We start from the raw sequence: 16801 nt of genomic DNA on the forward strand, positions 1-16801 counted from the left end.
AACACCAATAGTGGACCCTAATGTAAGTTAGGGACTTTGGGTGATTATGATGTGTCAATATAGGTTCATCAATTCTAACAAATGTACCACTCTGGTGAGGGATGCTGATAAGGGGGGAGGCCATGCCTGTGTATAATGGGAAATCTATGCACCTTCCTCTTCATTTTGTTGTAAACCTAAAACTACTCTAAAAAAAATAAACTCTTTAAAAAAATGGAAAACAGGCTCCCAGTAAGCATTCTTGAAAGAACATCTGATTTTCCAAAAGAAAATTACTGATGCCTACACTGGGTAGTGGATCAGGAAAGTACGAACTGTAAGGAAAATTGCTGGTATGTCTTCCAATGCCTAGAATGGTCTCTGGTACATGGCAGGCACTCAAATAATTGTTGAACAAATGACTATAACATTTAGCATGGAAAAAGAGAAAAAATAAGAAAAATCTGGTCCAGGTTTTTTCAATATTTGAAGGCAATTAAGCAGAAAGCAAGTAAAAGTCTCCTGTACAATTTCAGCTGGAAAATAAGATAACTAAAGGTCAATTTCAGCTTATTTTCAATACACATTTTTAACAATCAGTTGTCCAATAGTATATGTTTTCTCAAAAAGACAGAGCTACCTGAAATGTTCAACCAAAAAATCCAGATAGCCATCTCAGAGTGATGCTAATGAAGACACACTTGCCTTGGGAACACAAAGATTTCTAAGGTCTTCTCTCTATGCGTAAGACTCACTATGCACAGCATTTTTACTTAGGTTAGCAAGACACTGCAAGAGCAGTTTTCCTACTTTGAAAAAGAAAAATAAAGTTGCCTCAACACAAACAGCAGCAATTGGGCCGGAAGCCACAAACTTCCTCGTGACCTAAGAGTAAATCAAAAGCTTAAATTCTATGGAAGCCATAAAAACAAAAGAAACTATTCCACTGTGATAAATGAATACCTTCAAAGACAATGGTGTGATAAAGATACAGGAATACTCTCAGAATGAAATCCATTTGTTTGAGCATCTGTTTGCCACCTACAAAGAATAACTCTTCCTGAGGGATTTAACCAAGAAAAAAAGGTAATAAAATTCATTTGATGGGAAGTTAATGCACGAACACACCTCATTTTCCTAGAAAACCTCCAAAGACATCTGGTGTTATGTATCAAAACCCAGAGAAGATTTTTTTTTTTTTTTTGGTGTGATCAAGCCATAACATTTTAGCATTCTGAATATTAAAACTGTGCCCACAGCTTCACTTGATATTTCCAATTGTTACATCTAAAGAAATACTATTATTTCTCAGAATGCTACAAAGTATCAATTTAGAAGACTTTTTTTAAGATTTAAGATTATTTTTAAATTCAATTTAGAAGCTTTAGTTTCTAAAAGCACGTAGCTATTAAAATGCTAATATGGAAAAGATGGGGGGGGATGCTACAGAGACTTAATACCACTAAACACAGGAAATTGATTCTCTGGATGATGTGGAAAAGATGCCTTATAAAGCTAATGAGATATTACTTAAGGCAAAAGAAACAATTTTGCCATTAACAGTGAGGATAAACCAAACATTTTTGTCATCAAATATAACGAAACTAATTAAAACAACAAAAATTAAGGCAAATATGAAAATCAAGTAAAATACAGGGAAAAGTTAAACTACATCAAACACACAAAGTGAACTGTGGTTATGGCAGCAAGTCTTAGTAAGTTAGAAATAAACTAAGGAGAACAAAAAGGAAGGATTCCAACAATTATGAGTTATATACCAACAAAAGCATGTATACTCAAAGCAGGAAATTTCCCATGAACATTCAAGAGACTTGAAGACTGCCAGAGTGGATTTCTAATTGGGTAGGAGAGTAAACTAAGAGGATTAACCCTGGAAACTGGAAAATCCACTGCTTTGTCTCTTAGATGTTTTAGCTAGCCCTAGATAACAAAAATATCACAACCTTTAAGCAGCAGCTTTAGCCAGAGGTTTCTTTGCCGTCCATAAAGAGATGAAAGTTTCTTTAAAAAAAAAAAAAAACCCTGCAAGTTTTCCAAGTTTCAAAGCAGACATGGTGCTTTAACTTAAAGAACAAAAAAGCCATGTTGATATTAGGAAAAATATATAGTTAGAAAACCCAGGTTTTAGTCCCAGTTCTATCTCCAATACCTGTTTCCAAAGGCTTTCCTTGGAAAAGGAATATTCTATTCCCTGTGTACAAAGTTCATTCCAAAATTATGAGTCTATGAGTTGCTCCTTGCTGATATGAATAAAAGCAAAATATTTGACAAATTATGACAATCTAAATGTAGATCCAGTACTTCTAATGAAAATTTAGCATCTGAATTGAGACGTGCTAGACGTATAAACTACACACTGGAGTTTGAAGATTTAGTACAAAATAATGTAAACGATTGCATTAATAACTGTTTATTCTGATTATATGTTGAAATAACATTTTAGATACATTAGGTTAAATAAATATATAATTAAAATTAAATTCATTTGTTTTACCTTTTTAATGAAGCAACTAGAAAATCTTAAATTACATACGAAATTACATTTCTACTACATTAAACTGGCTGTAGACTAAACACTTTCACAGTAAAGTCTGCCAATCTTTTTATTTTTCTAGATACTCAAGAAGCACCAAAGGAACAGAGAAAATTTTGTTATGTAAGTACAAAACAGCAACTAAATAAGACCAAAACTGACTCTTTTTGATTCATATACCAGCTATATTTTGCTGGAGTGCTATTAAAACCTCCCTTACTTGGTAATCATGAGAATTCTGAAATACAAGACCAAGTCAACTTAAAAAAAATTCACAGCTGAAAAAGTAAATTGAAATACCCAATCTGTTTTAGGATGAATTGTGTCCCCGACAAATTCTTATGAAGTCCTAACCTCCAGTATCTCAGAATGTGACTATATTTGGTGATAGGGCCTTTAAAGGGACAGTTAAGGTAAAATGAAGTCATATGGGTGGGCCTAATCCAGTATGACTGGTAGGTATCCTTATAAGAACAGATTAGAACACAGAAGACACACAGATCAGGGAGCAACATGTGGGGACACAGCAAGAAGACGGCCACCTGCAAGCCAAGGAGAGAGGCCTCAGAAGAAACCAAACCTGCCAACACCTTAATCTTGGAGTTCCTGAGAATTGTGAGAAAATAAATTTCTATTGTTTAAGCCACCCACGCCATGGCACTTTGTTATGGCAGCCCCAGTAAACTAAAACATTGTTCCAAACACTTAAAATTTTTCCAATAACTGAGTGGAGTTTTACACTAAAGTATAAATGCAGTTCTTCAGTCACCCTAGCCATATTTCAAGTGCTCAGTGGCCACATGTCGCTAGCGGTCACTGTATTGGACAGCACAGATCTAGAGAAGAGACTAAACCAGAAGTTTCTAACAAGATTGCTTACTTAGTTGGGAGATGTGACCAGAAGTGTCTTACTACTATATATTGAAGTATCTTTAATCTTTAATTTAAAAATAAAAGCAAATGCAAATGACTCAAATCTACCCTTATGTTATTCTTACTATGATTTGCTGAGTAGAGATTAAAGAAGGGAGTTAATAGTTTAAGGTTAAGGCCATGTTTGGTACCTATGAACGTCATCACCAATTCTTGAGAGGTCTGTCTGTCGCTGCAAAATACAAAGAACTACTGATGTAGGTGGCCAGTATACACTTTACCATTACGAAGGAGTCAGAACTTCAGGTACACATTACCCAGGGATTCCCAAATTGGCCACTAGTAAATCGGGAAACGCTAATACCCATCTTCAGGTTTTATTATGCCTTTTGTGAACTTAATCAGGCATTTTCAATGGAAATTAAGTTCCAGGTATAAGAGATGGCATGAACATTATACTGAATACAATCACCACTTAACCGTGAGGCATCAAAAAAACTACATCCAGGGCCGGCCCTATGGCTTGGCGGTTAAGTGCCCACGCTCCGCTACTGGCGGCCCGGTTTGGATCCCGGGCAGGCACCGGCACACTGCTTCTCCAGCCACGCTGAAGCCGCATCCCACATACAGCAACTAGAAGGATGTGCAACTATGACGTACAACTATCTACTGGGGCTTTGGGGAAAAAAAAGGAGGAGGATTGGCAATAGATGTTAGCTCAGAGCCCATCTTTCTCAGCAAAAAGAGGAGGATTGGCATGGATGTTAGCTCAGGGCTGATCTTCCTCACAAAAAAAAAAAAATTAAAAAAAAAACAAAAAAAACTACGTCCACTATTCATAATTTCATGCATCCACAAATAACAAAGTTCAACAAGCACGGAAGAAAAACACAAAATTCAGAGAACAAAGAGAATAGTTCTGGTAGACTTGCCTGAATACTTTCACCTACCTGGACTACTAAAATATGTAGGTATCTCCTTTGAGAATTAATTAGAAAAAGAATGCAAGGATTTCAAAATTTAATAATCAGTATAATAAAGTTCATATAGTGGAAAGTATTCTGTATTTGCATAGGACTCTACTTCTTAAACTTGCTTTTCATACATTGTATCTTAAATTTTCCCAAGGACTTCATGTTTGGATATATTCTTATTTTACACGGATAAAGAAACTAAGGCTCTAAGAAATTATTATTATTTTTTTTTTTTAATTTTATTTATTTATTTTTTCCCCCAAAGCCCCAGTAGATAGTTGTATGTCATAGTTGCACATCCTTCTAGTTGCTGTATGTGGGACTTGGCCTCAGCATGGCGGGAGAAGCGCTGGGTCTGTGCGCGCCCGGGATCCGAACCCGGGCCGCCAGCATCAGAGCGCACGCACTTAACCGCTAAGCCACGGGGCCGGCCCTAAGAAATTAAATGACATGCCCAAGGTCACATAACTAGTGAAGAGGGTGGCTAAAACTCAAACCTGGGTTTTCTAGTTCCAAAACTTTTCTATAGGCTTTATCCTGTTGAAGCATTAAATCTATGCCTAGCACACAGTGTTGTGTAAATGTTAGTTATTACAAAAATTTGTAATATAATTACATGGACTTGCTCAAGTGCATACTCATAATACTTAAAATGGTAATTCAGTTCAGAATAAACCTCAACAATGGTAATTCAGTTCAGAAGAAATAACTCCCAAGAGCATTATGGTCACAGGAATCTTTTTAAAATTTAAATGCATATAACCTTTTTGCAAAGAAATATAGAGTAACAGATACAAGACTTTCGCATAAAATTTATTTATGATGATCAAATTATGTGGGGAAAATAAAATGGAACTTTTGACTCAGAGTTTATTATATTTTTTTTAAGTGAATGATGATCCATCGCAAATTGCTGTATTTTTTAGTCCATTGGATCCACTTAAGAGTGATGTAAAAGCTTTATTTAAAATGTCAATATTCAATGTTAAGGACCTAAAACGTGAGGGACAACTGTGCTAGATTTACAAAGGCTGAACTAAATGCACGGGGGTCCTAGTTTGGAACAAACAACTGGAAAAGTTATTTTTGGAACAACGGGAAAATTTAAATATGGATGGTATTAGATATTATGAAATTTGACATGGAAAAGTGGAGTTATGAACTGAATAAAGCAACTTACAGCATGTTCTTATTTTGGTTTAAAATACCTCGGGGCCGGCCCTGTGGCCTAGTGGTTAAGTTCGGCGCGCTCTTCAGGGGCCCAGGTTCGGTTCCTGGGCGCAGACCTACACCACTCATTGGCAGCCACGCTGTGGCAGCGACCCACATACAAAATAGAGGAAGACTGACAACAGATGTTAGCTCAGAGTGAATCTTCCTCAGCAAAAAAAATACCTAACTGTATATTTATACACAGCAAATAACTGGCAGGACATAAATATAAATACTCACATACCAAATACACCCATACATGAAGATAACAGTGGTAATCTCCAAAAGACTGGAATATGGCATTTTTATTTCATTTTTTAAATCTATACCTTCTAACTTATTAATGCCTATGTACTATGTCATAAAAATACACAAAAACTTAAAAATAACATCTGTATTTTTATTAAACCAGAAATTAAAACCTCTGTATCTGTTTGCTCTGTGTCTTAAGTTTGTGAAATAAGCACATGTGAAATAATGATTGTGAGGATGGTTTGACTTTTCACTTTTATTTTATGAAGTGTTTAAAATAAATAAACTTTGCTTTCAAACATATGGAGTTCTAAATATTAAAGCTTCATGATAAAAACTAAAATGATCACAGACTCTGAGGAACAAAGCAAAAAAAGTCCAGATTTATAAGAATATTTTGAAAAGGCACCTATATTTACAGAGTTTAAAACAGCAATAGTATGCCCTCACCATTTAAATATTATTCTTCTCAACTGAAAAAAAAACCTTTAGATAAAAAGTTAAGAAGGCAATTAGAGAAACAATTCAAATGTCTGCTCTTACTATGTATCAGTGTTAAATACTTTACAGATATTCTTTAATCTTCACAACAGCTCTCCTTGGAAAGTGTCATTCTCTCTACTTCATTGATGATAAAATCAAGATTTAAAGAACTGTATCCAGAATATATAAAGAAACTCCTACTTGGTAATCATTTCCCAAAAATATACACAGCAAACCATTATGTAGTATACCTAAAACTAATACAGTGTTGTATGTCAATTATATCTCAATTTAAAACACAAAAAAACTCCTACAAATTGATGTAAAAAACAAAAAACAACCCAACAGAAAAATGGCAAGAGACATAAACATTTCACAAAAGATATGAAAACACCCAATAAACATGTAACAAGATGAGCATTCTGCCATAAGGGAAATGCAAATTAAAATCACAGAGATCCCTCTACACACCCACCGGAATGGCTAAAACTTAAGAACAATTCTAAGGAGTGGAAAAGAACATTCCACGTGATAAATGTAGCACGAGCTAAGGCAGGAGTATTGAAGCTGGTACAAACGTTCACATAAGTCAACAGTGGGTAGTTCAGTTTGGAATGGGCATAGAGAGGTGAACGATAAAAAAAGTATTCTGGAAAAGCAGCTAGGAATCAGATCTTGGAGGGTCTTCAAGGCCAAGATAAGGACTTCAACCTATATATGATCACAATGCAGAATCATGACATGCATGACACAAATTAATTGAGTTTTAGGGTATATAAAAGGCTGCCTCGTATAGAATGTTCCAAAGGAGGAAGGACACAGAAACTTCAAAAACTTTCTCTCTCATACCCTGCATTCAATTTCTCTATCCTCCACAATCTGGTTTTACCTCACTGCTCAACCGCTTTCTTCCAAAATCTCCATCTGCACTCTCCAACCTAGCCAGACTCTCTTTCTCTTCACTCACCACCAGGTGAACTCGTCACAGTCAGACCATCACCTGCAGGGCTCTGCTGCTTCCCCTAGGCCTCTCTCCATTTAAATCCAGGGCATTTCTGGAGGCCCAGGAGATGTCTATCTGTCCACTCCAGATCTCTTTTCCTACCCCAGCCTGTCCTCATCTCCTCCTGAGTCCCTAAGGTTCCTATGTGGGTTCTATACCACATAATTTGAACACCTAACTAGAATCCTCATTTTGTTCTTGACTCTCCAAAAGACCATAAACCCCTGGATAGAAGGGTTCACTTTTGTATCCCCCACAGCACCTTGCATCAAAGGCTATACACTAACTAGTTGTTAGTTCCTCTTGATAACAGAAATGCAAACATACCCTTTGATCCAGCAATTCCAATTCTAGAAATGTAGCCTGATATACTCACATAAATATGCAGAAATATTATGATCAAAGATATGCACTGTAGATTATAACAATAAAAACTAGAAATAACCTAAATGTCTATTAAGAAAGACTAGTTCATTTGAGTTTATACTGCCCATTAAAAAAACAAAATTGGAATATCTATACAAATGGACCATAACAAAGTAGTAAGTGAAAAGTTGCAGGAAAGGGTGTAAAACAGGTCCTATTTTATTTACTTATTTATATATACACACCATTTAGAAGAACACAAAGTTTTAGAATGATAATCTCTGGTAAGTAGGATGGACTTGTTACTTTAGAAACACTTCTATTTTGAAAAAAATTGAACAAAGAGCACATAAATGTTTATAGTAAAAAATATTTATATATTTTCACTCCTTGCCCCAAAAGAGTAATTTACAAAACAATTGATAGTATGAATCCATTTTGCTTAAAACAAGAGCAACAATATACTGGACATATGTACCAAAATAAGTATTTAGGACTTATGCCAACAGTTAATAGTTATTTCTAGAAGAGGGATTACAGGAAACTTGCACATTCTAGGTTTTGACAATAGTTTTTCTTTAAATAATAAGCCCTTACTTTAGTTACAAAAAATAAAGATTATTTTTTAAAAATCTGAGCTAGACCATCCCAGAAACACAAGCATTTTGGTCCACTTAGCAATTAGTTAATCGTAAGAGAATCAGCTTAATTGTTAGATTGTCCACTATAGTAAATGTGAGTCAGCATTACAGGTATATCATGCCTACAAATCAAATTCACAGAAGTTAACAGAAAAACGACTTCTCTGCTAAATAAGTATTAAATGTCTGTTTGGTGAAGGTAATCTCTCTAACCTCTAACAGTGACTGAATTACTATAAAGGGCTGGACATTGCACTGGTCCCTCATAATACAACGTTCTGTTTTTAAACATCTCTTACACGTCTAGAGTCAAGCATAAACTTGCCTGGGGCCCTCGTCTCAAGGCCAGGGCTTGAGATGAGACAGGAATCTCTACATGCTTTTACCCAGAAGAATGAGAGGAAGAAACTGTGAGAACCACTAAATCACACAGAAGCCCCCAGGGGAGCACTGGATTCCCTCTCCTTGGATCTGTGCTTCTACAGGATATCACAGCTCTTACAGTTCCCCCATATGCCCTACTCCAGTGCCGGGCTTACAAGGGTCTGACTTAAGGCATCAAAGCCCTCTTACCAAGGCTTTGCCAAAAACAGAGGGAGCAGAGCTGTCTGTCTTGACTACAGTCTATTGCTCCAAACCTTCTCCATATCAGCATTGACCCTGAAATCCAATTGCCTTTTTGTTTTCCCTTTAAACTTACTGCCCAATATAACAGCTCATCGCTATTGACACGAAGGGCTTTACATGTATTACAACTCATTTACAGTCACAATAACCCTGCGAAGTATTCCTATTTTACAGATAAAGAAACTGAAATACAAGGTCAGATAACTAGTAAGTGGCAAAGCTAGGATTTAAACCCAGAGATTCTGATTCCTGGGTCTAAACTTTACTATGTGACACTCACTATCTCTATGATAAACTGCCTTCAATCTAGAAAACTCTAGAAATCTTCAGTCAGTAAAGTGCTTAGGTTTTAGTAACAAATCTGAAAGTCAACAGGCTACCTGGCTCACGTTTACTCTTGCAAATGCTGTTGATCCGGCTATTACCAGATAGTTGAGAACTATGATATTTAATTTGCAAAATGTTTATGTTTGCCAATGCTTTTCTGAACTTTTGAAATGCTGTGTACCGTAATAATGAAACACCCAACCTCCTAACCAAGTCAACCATGTCTAGGTTCAGATTCTCGTTCTGTCTCTGTTTTCCTTCACCTGTAAATAAGCTATAAAGGTGTATGTAAACAACTTAGCATAGTGAATGGAGAGTAAGGAGTCAAGTCCTCTACTTTTATTCTTTAATTGTTTTACCACCAACACTCCCAGGATGTGGAAAAATTGTCAAGTTCAAAGCAAATTCAGTACCCTAAACAAAACCCAGGAATTCATGTGTTAACTGAAAACAACTCTAAAAGTTAAAAAATTATGCATTCCGTTTAAATTTATAAACTGACAAACCAGAAGTTCTACCCAACAGAAACACAATAAAAACCGGTAAACAAAAAATATATTTAATATTACAAAATTATCACACAAGTCAACTACTACATGAGCATGAATGCTAGTAACAATTAGCCTCCAACACTTATTCCCTCTATTTCCATCTGAATCACAATAATTTGAAACTAAAACTCCTTGAGTGTTGTATCTTTAAAACGTTTTATATAGCCACTAACTAATGTTTTATTGGAAAATCTCGGGCACTTTCAATGGATTAAAAATGCACAACGGACAGGCTGATCTTTACTTTGGTGCCTAATGTTCTGCTGTTAGAGACTAGTCTGCGGTTGGAGGCCTAACAGCTAACATTTCAGGTAGTGCTTACTCTTCTCCAGGTGGAATGCATACAACATATCAAGTCACTTAGTCCTCACAACAACTCCATACGGCAAGGACTAATACCTATCCTCGTTTTTTCAGATGAGGAAACTGAGGCACGAGAGGTTAAGTGACAAGCCTAAGGGCTCAGAGCTAGGAAATCAGAGGCGGACTGTAAACCATCCTCCGTCTACAGTCCAGCCCTTGTAACTCTTCAGAGCTCTGGGGAGCGGCACGTCAATGACACCGTAAAACGTGGAAGAAATACAGTACCAGTGGGAAGCAGGGGTTCCAACGGGGTAAAGGCATGCTCCATATCGGATTATTGGCCTCTGCGCTAAAAAAATAAAAATGCCACGTTAGAATTTCTCCTGTCTAATTAAACAGCGCGCGAACTCGCCAGAACCTCTGGCCGCTTTAATGCAATGCTCCGGGAGGCGTGCTAAGGGGCGGACCTTGGAGCGAGCCCGGCGCTCGGCGTTCCAGCCCGGGCGCGACTCGGCCGGGGGCGCCGCGCGGGGAGGAGCGAGGACGCGGGAGGCCGGAGCCCCGCGGGACTCCGGCGCGCCGCAAGCGGGCGCCACCCGTGCCCCCGCCGGGCCGCCCCTCGCAGCCTCTCCCCGCGCATCCGTCACCATCCGGGGACTCCGCGGGAGCGAGAGGCGGCCGCCCCCTCCCGCGCTCCCGCCGCATCCCACGGCCCGCGCGCCGAGGACGCGGGCGGCGCGCCGGGCTGCAGTCGCACTTACACAATGGCGGGTGGAGCCGCCGGCGAGCGGAGAGCAGGCTGCGGGAGGGAGGGCGATCGACCGCTCGGCGCTCGGCTGAGGCGCCTCGGGGAGCGCGCGGCCGGCGCCCCCAGGTTTAAGTGAAGGGCGCGCGAGGCGGCCCCGCCTCCTTCCGGGCGCCGGCGGCGCGTGCGAGCCGCGTGCCCCGCCCGACCGCGCGTCCCGGGTGCCGGCGCCCGGCTGCCGCTCCGCCCGCCGCCTTCCTCCAGCGCTGCCGCTCTTCGAGGCGAGTTCTGCCCTGCAACTAGTTCTGGTGTTTCTGCCGCGCGCTCTTCACGGAACTTCAGCAAGGAGGCCGCTGTTTGCTCGGGACCGAGCAGCAAATGCCCCGTCACCCTTCTTCAGCCTGGCTTCAGAGCCAAGCAGATTCCCAGGTTCTCCAGCACCCTTCTCGGTCCTCCTGCTCTCGGCTGTCTCCCACCCCGCAGTATCCCCACTGAGCACGCCTTCGCTAGGCTCTTTCCTTCCTTCGCTTGGTGGAAACAATCATAGGAAGTTTTACTTGGAAGAAACTTGAAGCCGCCTACCTACGTGCAGCTCCGCCCGCTCCAGCGCTCCCAAGATGAAGAGCGCATTCTGTGGCCATGCAGCCTTTTCCAAGACGGAGCGGGCCTAACCTCCAGAAAAGTTCGTTCTTTCTTTAGGCAAAAGTCTACTCCCTGCAACTACCACTGCCCACTCCCACCCCCCCCCCCCACCCCGGACTGTCACATGTTGGAGGGATCTCTGGTCCTCATAGCCCTCTTAGATGTGGCTGAAGAGAGTTACACTCCCTAGGCTTTACCTTGTCTAGGGTAAACTCAATGCTCTCAAGGTTCCTGTATGATGTGATTTCAGACTCGACCATCCTGGTTCCCATTCCCTGTATCTAATGTTGCTCGTAAATCGTGGTTCTGAGAACTGCACAGCTCTCAGCACGTAACAGCTCCTGCAAACCCCTGCACTAAGACACGTGATCTAATTCCAGCTTGACTTCTAGCAGCATGAGGCCTGTCCCTAGGATGACCCCGACCCCTCCCCCACCCCCGTATTAAAATGCCTGCCCGAGAATGCTCAAGGCTGCAGGGAGAATTTACTATTTGTTCTAGCCAACACCTGATGATAGGCCTTGACCTCCCAAAGGGCTTACAGTTGTGAACATGTATCTCTCACAACTCAGAAGTGCCTCTCTGTCTCGAGGACCTGAGAGCCATTCCTGTGAATGTAGTCATCAGGAAGGACAGGGCCTCTCTCTCCCATCTCTGTGGGAGGACAGAATCCTGACTTCCATAGCTGCCAACCAGCAAATAGAGCTGTCCTAACCGCATTCATACTGACCAGCCCTTTGTAATTTTTCACTTCTCTGACTGCTCAGCCCCCATCTTCCCCCTCTCTTATTTTCCCTTTAAAACGTCCAAAGCACCTCTGCACAAACCGGAATGGAGCTCCCCTCTTTCTCCTGTCAGTAGTTACTAGATAAAATCTGTTTTCACCACTTTAATCCGGCTGTTTACCTTTGACACGTTTTATCACAAAGTTCCAGGAGTGAGTCAACCATTGAAGAGTACAACGTTGCCTATGCTCATTTAACTTTTTTAGCTATCATATCAAATAGAACTTCCAGATGTTTTTCACTTTAACCACCCTTAAGCCCAGGATACACCTATCTCATACTGAATTTTAAACCAGACTGCTAGGGGCTTCGGATATTTGTAAAATTAAATATTATGAGTTTGTGATCACAGTTGGGGTAGGCAGGCCATTTCAACTATATCACCCACTAGCTGTGAGACCTTGGAACTCTACCTCAGTTCCCTCAGATGAAAAAGGGAAACAATGTTGTCTGCTTAGGAAGGTTTCTGTAGGGATCAAATGACTTGGTGTAGATAAACACCTGGCCTGGTGCCTGGCATATATAGGTTTGCAACAAACGTTTGTCGCTCTCCGTCAATATGGTATCCCACACACACCTTGATGACATCACTGTTTATAATTGTAGCATACGTCCTTGCAAAGTTTTTACATGTAATCTAGATCAAATTTCTCCCAAAGTCATTAGGAAGAAAATTGAAATATTTAACTACAATAAATTTCAAAAGTCCACATGTTTAAAGATGCCACTAGTGAAACTAAAAGACAACAAACGGGAGGTGGAGGGAGAATATTTGCACATGTAACAGACAAGTGGTTGCCATATCTGTATCATATGAAGAACTACAAACCCATCAGTAAAAGGAAAACAAACCAGTAAAATGATGACCAAGGATATATAAGTACAAGCAAATTACAGAAGATATTCAAATGGCAAATAAACATTTGAAAAACACGACATCACTATCATTGGGAGACAAATTTGAACAATGAGATAAATTTACTTGCCATATTGCAAACTACTTTTAAATAATACAAATTTACATTTATTGAGCAATTATTTTGTTCCAGCCACTGTGTTGAAGTCTTTTATATTTTATTTAATTACCCTAAAATGCAGGCTCCAAGAGAATGTCGGGGGAAGAGGGAGAATCTCCCTCTGCCCTTTCCCTTAAGGTTCTTATGGCTGGCCAAATAATGAACAAGACAGGTTAGCAGGAGAAAATAATACCAAGTTTAATAACATGTATACATGGGAGAAACTCAGAAATGAGCAACTCGTCCCTCTGTCTAAGCTGCTTGCTTAAGTATTGCAGCTAAAGGTGAGGAGCGTGTTGGGGGTGGGTAGTGGCCTGGGACTTCAGAGGGCAGGAGGACAATTCTTTTTGGGGTCATCTATAGATAATGTGGTCAGGGAGAGACAGTTTTTTGATAAAAGAGGCTTGGTGCCTTTGCTATTGTAACCTCTATCCTACATTATCTTTATAGCCATCATGATAGAAGATCTGTTCCAGGAAGGAGCCACCATGTCAAATTCTTTAGGCAGTTAGTGGGGGAGGTCAAATGTCCCTCAGAGAAAACAATCAAGGTAAAGAGATATATTTCAGGGTGGCCAAATCTTGATCTCCCACAAGAACAAGGACCAAATTTTAATTGTTCACCTTTGAATGCTTACACTCTAGCACAGTTGCTGGCAAAGAGCAAGCAATCATTGAGTACTTATTGATTGTTCATAATGAAATTGTTTGCAAAAGCCTGGAATGCTACTCCTCCAGTTCTTCTCCAGGCTCATCCATCAAGTCTCATCACAAAACTGACTTCGTTCCCCTGGTTACTCCTCCTCTCATCTAGGATTGTCTGTTTGTTTTCCTGCATAGCTATACTCACGATTTCTAGTTATTTAACCGAGCTGTTTATGACTTGTCTCCTACTAGCTCCCTAAGAGTAGGAACCATATCTGTTTTGTTCATTGCTCTTTCTCTAGCCTAGCAGGATACCTCACCCATAGCCTACTCAATAAATATTTGTTAAATGGATTAATAAACGGCGAGTGGGGAGGATGGAAAATTATAGTACATCATACCAGGAAGTTTTTAAAAGAATAAGCTAAATCAATATGCCCTCATGTGGAAAAATGTCCATGACAGAGTAAATTTTACAAATGCAAATGGTAGAATAACCCCACTTATGTTTTTAAATGTATTTGGATATCCACAGAGAATTGTTAAAAGTGAGCTCTGAGAAAAAGGGATGGAGTACACAGGAGGCCATAGGATGAGGGAAATACTACTTTTTATTTCATACACTTCTGTATTTTATTAGTATTTTTGCAATAAGCATATTAAAGAAATTTAAGTTTGTAAAATTGTATATTAAAAGAAAATTAATGGGTCATTATTGTTAACCCTTAGCATATTTTGGGCTTACAGAGAAGGCAACACACATACAGACATGGTACAATTTTCAGAGGAATGATTCCATACTTTAACCAAATTTCCAGTGGATTCTGTGACCACAAAAAGTTCCATGGGGTAGAAAGGAATTCCCAGTGGTAGGTTATGTGGTTTTCTCCAATATACAAAGATGGCTCTCCCGTCTTACTCACTAGTTATCTTCCACCCTGCCCCCATTTTCTTGAACTGGTGGAGATCAAAATGTATGGTATATTGTTCCAAAAGATTCTATAATAAAAATTTTCTGCAACGAAATAAGTTTTGAAAACACTGCACACTATCACCAACCTCCTTTGAGATTTATAACACATTATCCATCTTTTTTTTGTGTGTGTGTGAGGAAGATCAGCCCTGAGCTAACATCCATGCTAATCCTCCTCTTTTTGCTGAGGAAGACCAGCTCTGAGCTAACATCTATTGCCAATCCGCCTCCTTTTTTTTTTTTTTTTTTATCTCCAAAGCCCCAGTAGATAGTTGTATGTCATAGTTGCACATGCTTCTAGTTGCTGTATGTGGGACGTGGCCGGAGAAGCGGTGGGTCGGTGCGCGCTGGGGATGTGAACCCGGGCCGCCATTAACCGCTAAACGCGGGGCCGGCCGCACATTATCCATCTTTAAACATCTCATGAAGACCAGAAGAACCTGTTTCTCTCCAAACTCAGAATGCCTCGAAGACATTGGAGTATATTACACTGTTTTTTTGGCACATCTTTTAAAATCTTGTAGAACAGTGTTGCTCCAAACAACTGTTGGGGAAAAGCTACCAGAGACTATTAACCCTGGGTGCTAACTCCTCTTTGCTGCAATGGCTGTGCCCCTTACTGCTGCTGCTAAGTGGTCTTGGAGTTTCCAATCTTCAGTCAGCTTCCATTAGCTCATCTATTTCAGCTTTTTGTTGTTGTTGTTCAGAAAATCAAAACATTCTCTCAACTTCAAAATGCATATTTATTGTGATCTCACTTTAACAGCTCAAGCAGTATTTCTATCTGCCTTTAGGATATTTCCACTTAAATATTTCACCATTACCTCTGATTCAAGTGGTTAAAACTGAAATCATCAATTTAGTCCTCCTCCCAGAGTCTCCATTTCTTTCCTTGGTATCATTATTCTTTTGCACTCCTTGATAAGTAATTTTAATTTGCCTTATCCTTCATTCCATGAACTCGGCAAGTTGCCAACTTTTGTCCTATTGATCACTTCTTCCAGCCTGTCGAGGTCAATTTGGATCAAGATTCTATTATCCTTGTCGTTTCCTCTCATCCATCAATCAAAATTCTCATTATTTTAAAGCATATCTTGAGTATCTTCTCCAAAGATTCTTCCCTCAAGTTCACTCACAATTAATCTCATTGTGCTCTGTTATCCCATTACATTCCTTTATGCTTCTTTTACAGACCTTTCCACAGTCTGATAAGGTATGGCTCATTTTAAATGTATGCCACCTAGTGGTCCAAGAAGGCTGCTTGAGCTCCAGCCTTTACCTATTCATTTCAAGCATTAGGAAGGAGGAAGTGTACAGAAGATACACCACCTGCCATATAAACAAATGTTCAAGACAAAATGCACCTGACAACTGAGATGATTTTATTCAGGCTATTGCAATAAGGAGCACATCCTAGATCCTAAGATCCAACTGTCTCCATAGTGTGGTTTTGTCTTGGATTTTTATAGGGCAGCATAGACAAGTCTCATGTTGGGTGATTTACACTTGGGGTCATTTTGCAGTCAGGGGAAATCTTAGCTGAACAGAAAATGTTTATCTCTGTGTTTAGCTATTTTCAGGCAAACATTTCTAATATCAGCTAATCATTCATGAGACAAAGAATGGGGAGTTGGATACAGCTGAAACTAATATAATGTTTTATGTCAATTATATCTCAATTTGGGGAAAAAAAAAAGAATGGGGAGTTGGAGGGACTACCTGGCCTCCTCAGAGGTTCAGGCAAAAACAAGGGATATCTGAGAGTCTCCTGGGAGTCAGGAGAAAGTGCACACTGAGTCTTATCTAAGTCATATGGAGAAGGGTAGTTCTTTGAGGTAATCCTTTTCCTGG

The 16801-nt window shown here is 39.7% G+C and overlaps 1 protein-coding gene across 7 annotated transcripts in view; it reads right to left on the reverse strand.

Annotated features, from left to right (window-relative positions):
- The window catches only part of TPK1 (thiamin pyrophosphokinase 1), a 353331-nt gene extending 341516 nt beyond the window's left edge, over positions 1 to 11815 (reverse strand). For 3 of the 7 annotated variants that reach the window (XM_087432188.1, XM_087432184.1, XM_087432177.1), the window contains exons 1-2: positions 10907 to 11007; positions 10431 to 10494 (exon numbers count right to left, since the gene is read on the reverse strand). In XM_087432188.1, coding sequence (XP_087288314.1) covers positions 10431 to 10473 — 43 coding nt within the window. In that variant the 5' untranslated portion in view covers positions 10474 to 10494; positions 10907 to 11007. Of the gene's footprint in view, positions 1 to 10430; positions 10495 to 10612; positions 10736 to 10906; positions 11009 to 11729 lie in introns of those variants that run through there. The other 4 variants (XM_087432170.1, XM_087432161.1, XM_087432163.1 and 1 more) reach the window with 4 other exon arrangements.
- Positions 11816 to 16801: the final 4986 nt, after the last annotated feature.

The sequence above is a fragment of the Ceratotherium simum genome, chromosome 1 (assembly GCF_057802395.1).
Source record: "Ceratotherium simum simum isolate JZ-2026a chromosome 1, ASM5780239v1, whole genome shotgun sequence".
Taxonomy (NCBI): domain Eukaryota; kingdom Metazoa; phylum Chordata; class Mammalia; order Perissodactyla; family Rhinocerotidae; genus Ceratotherium; species Ceratotherium simum.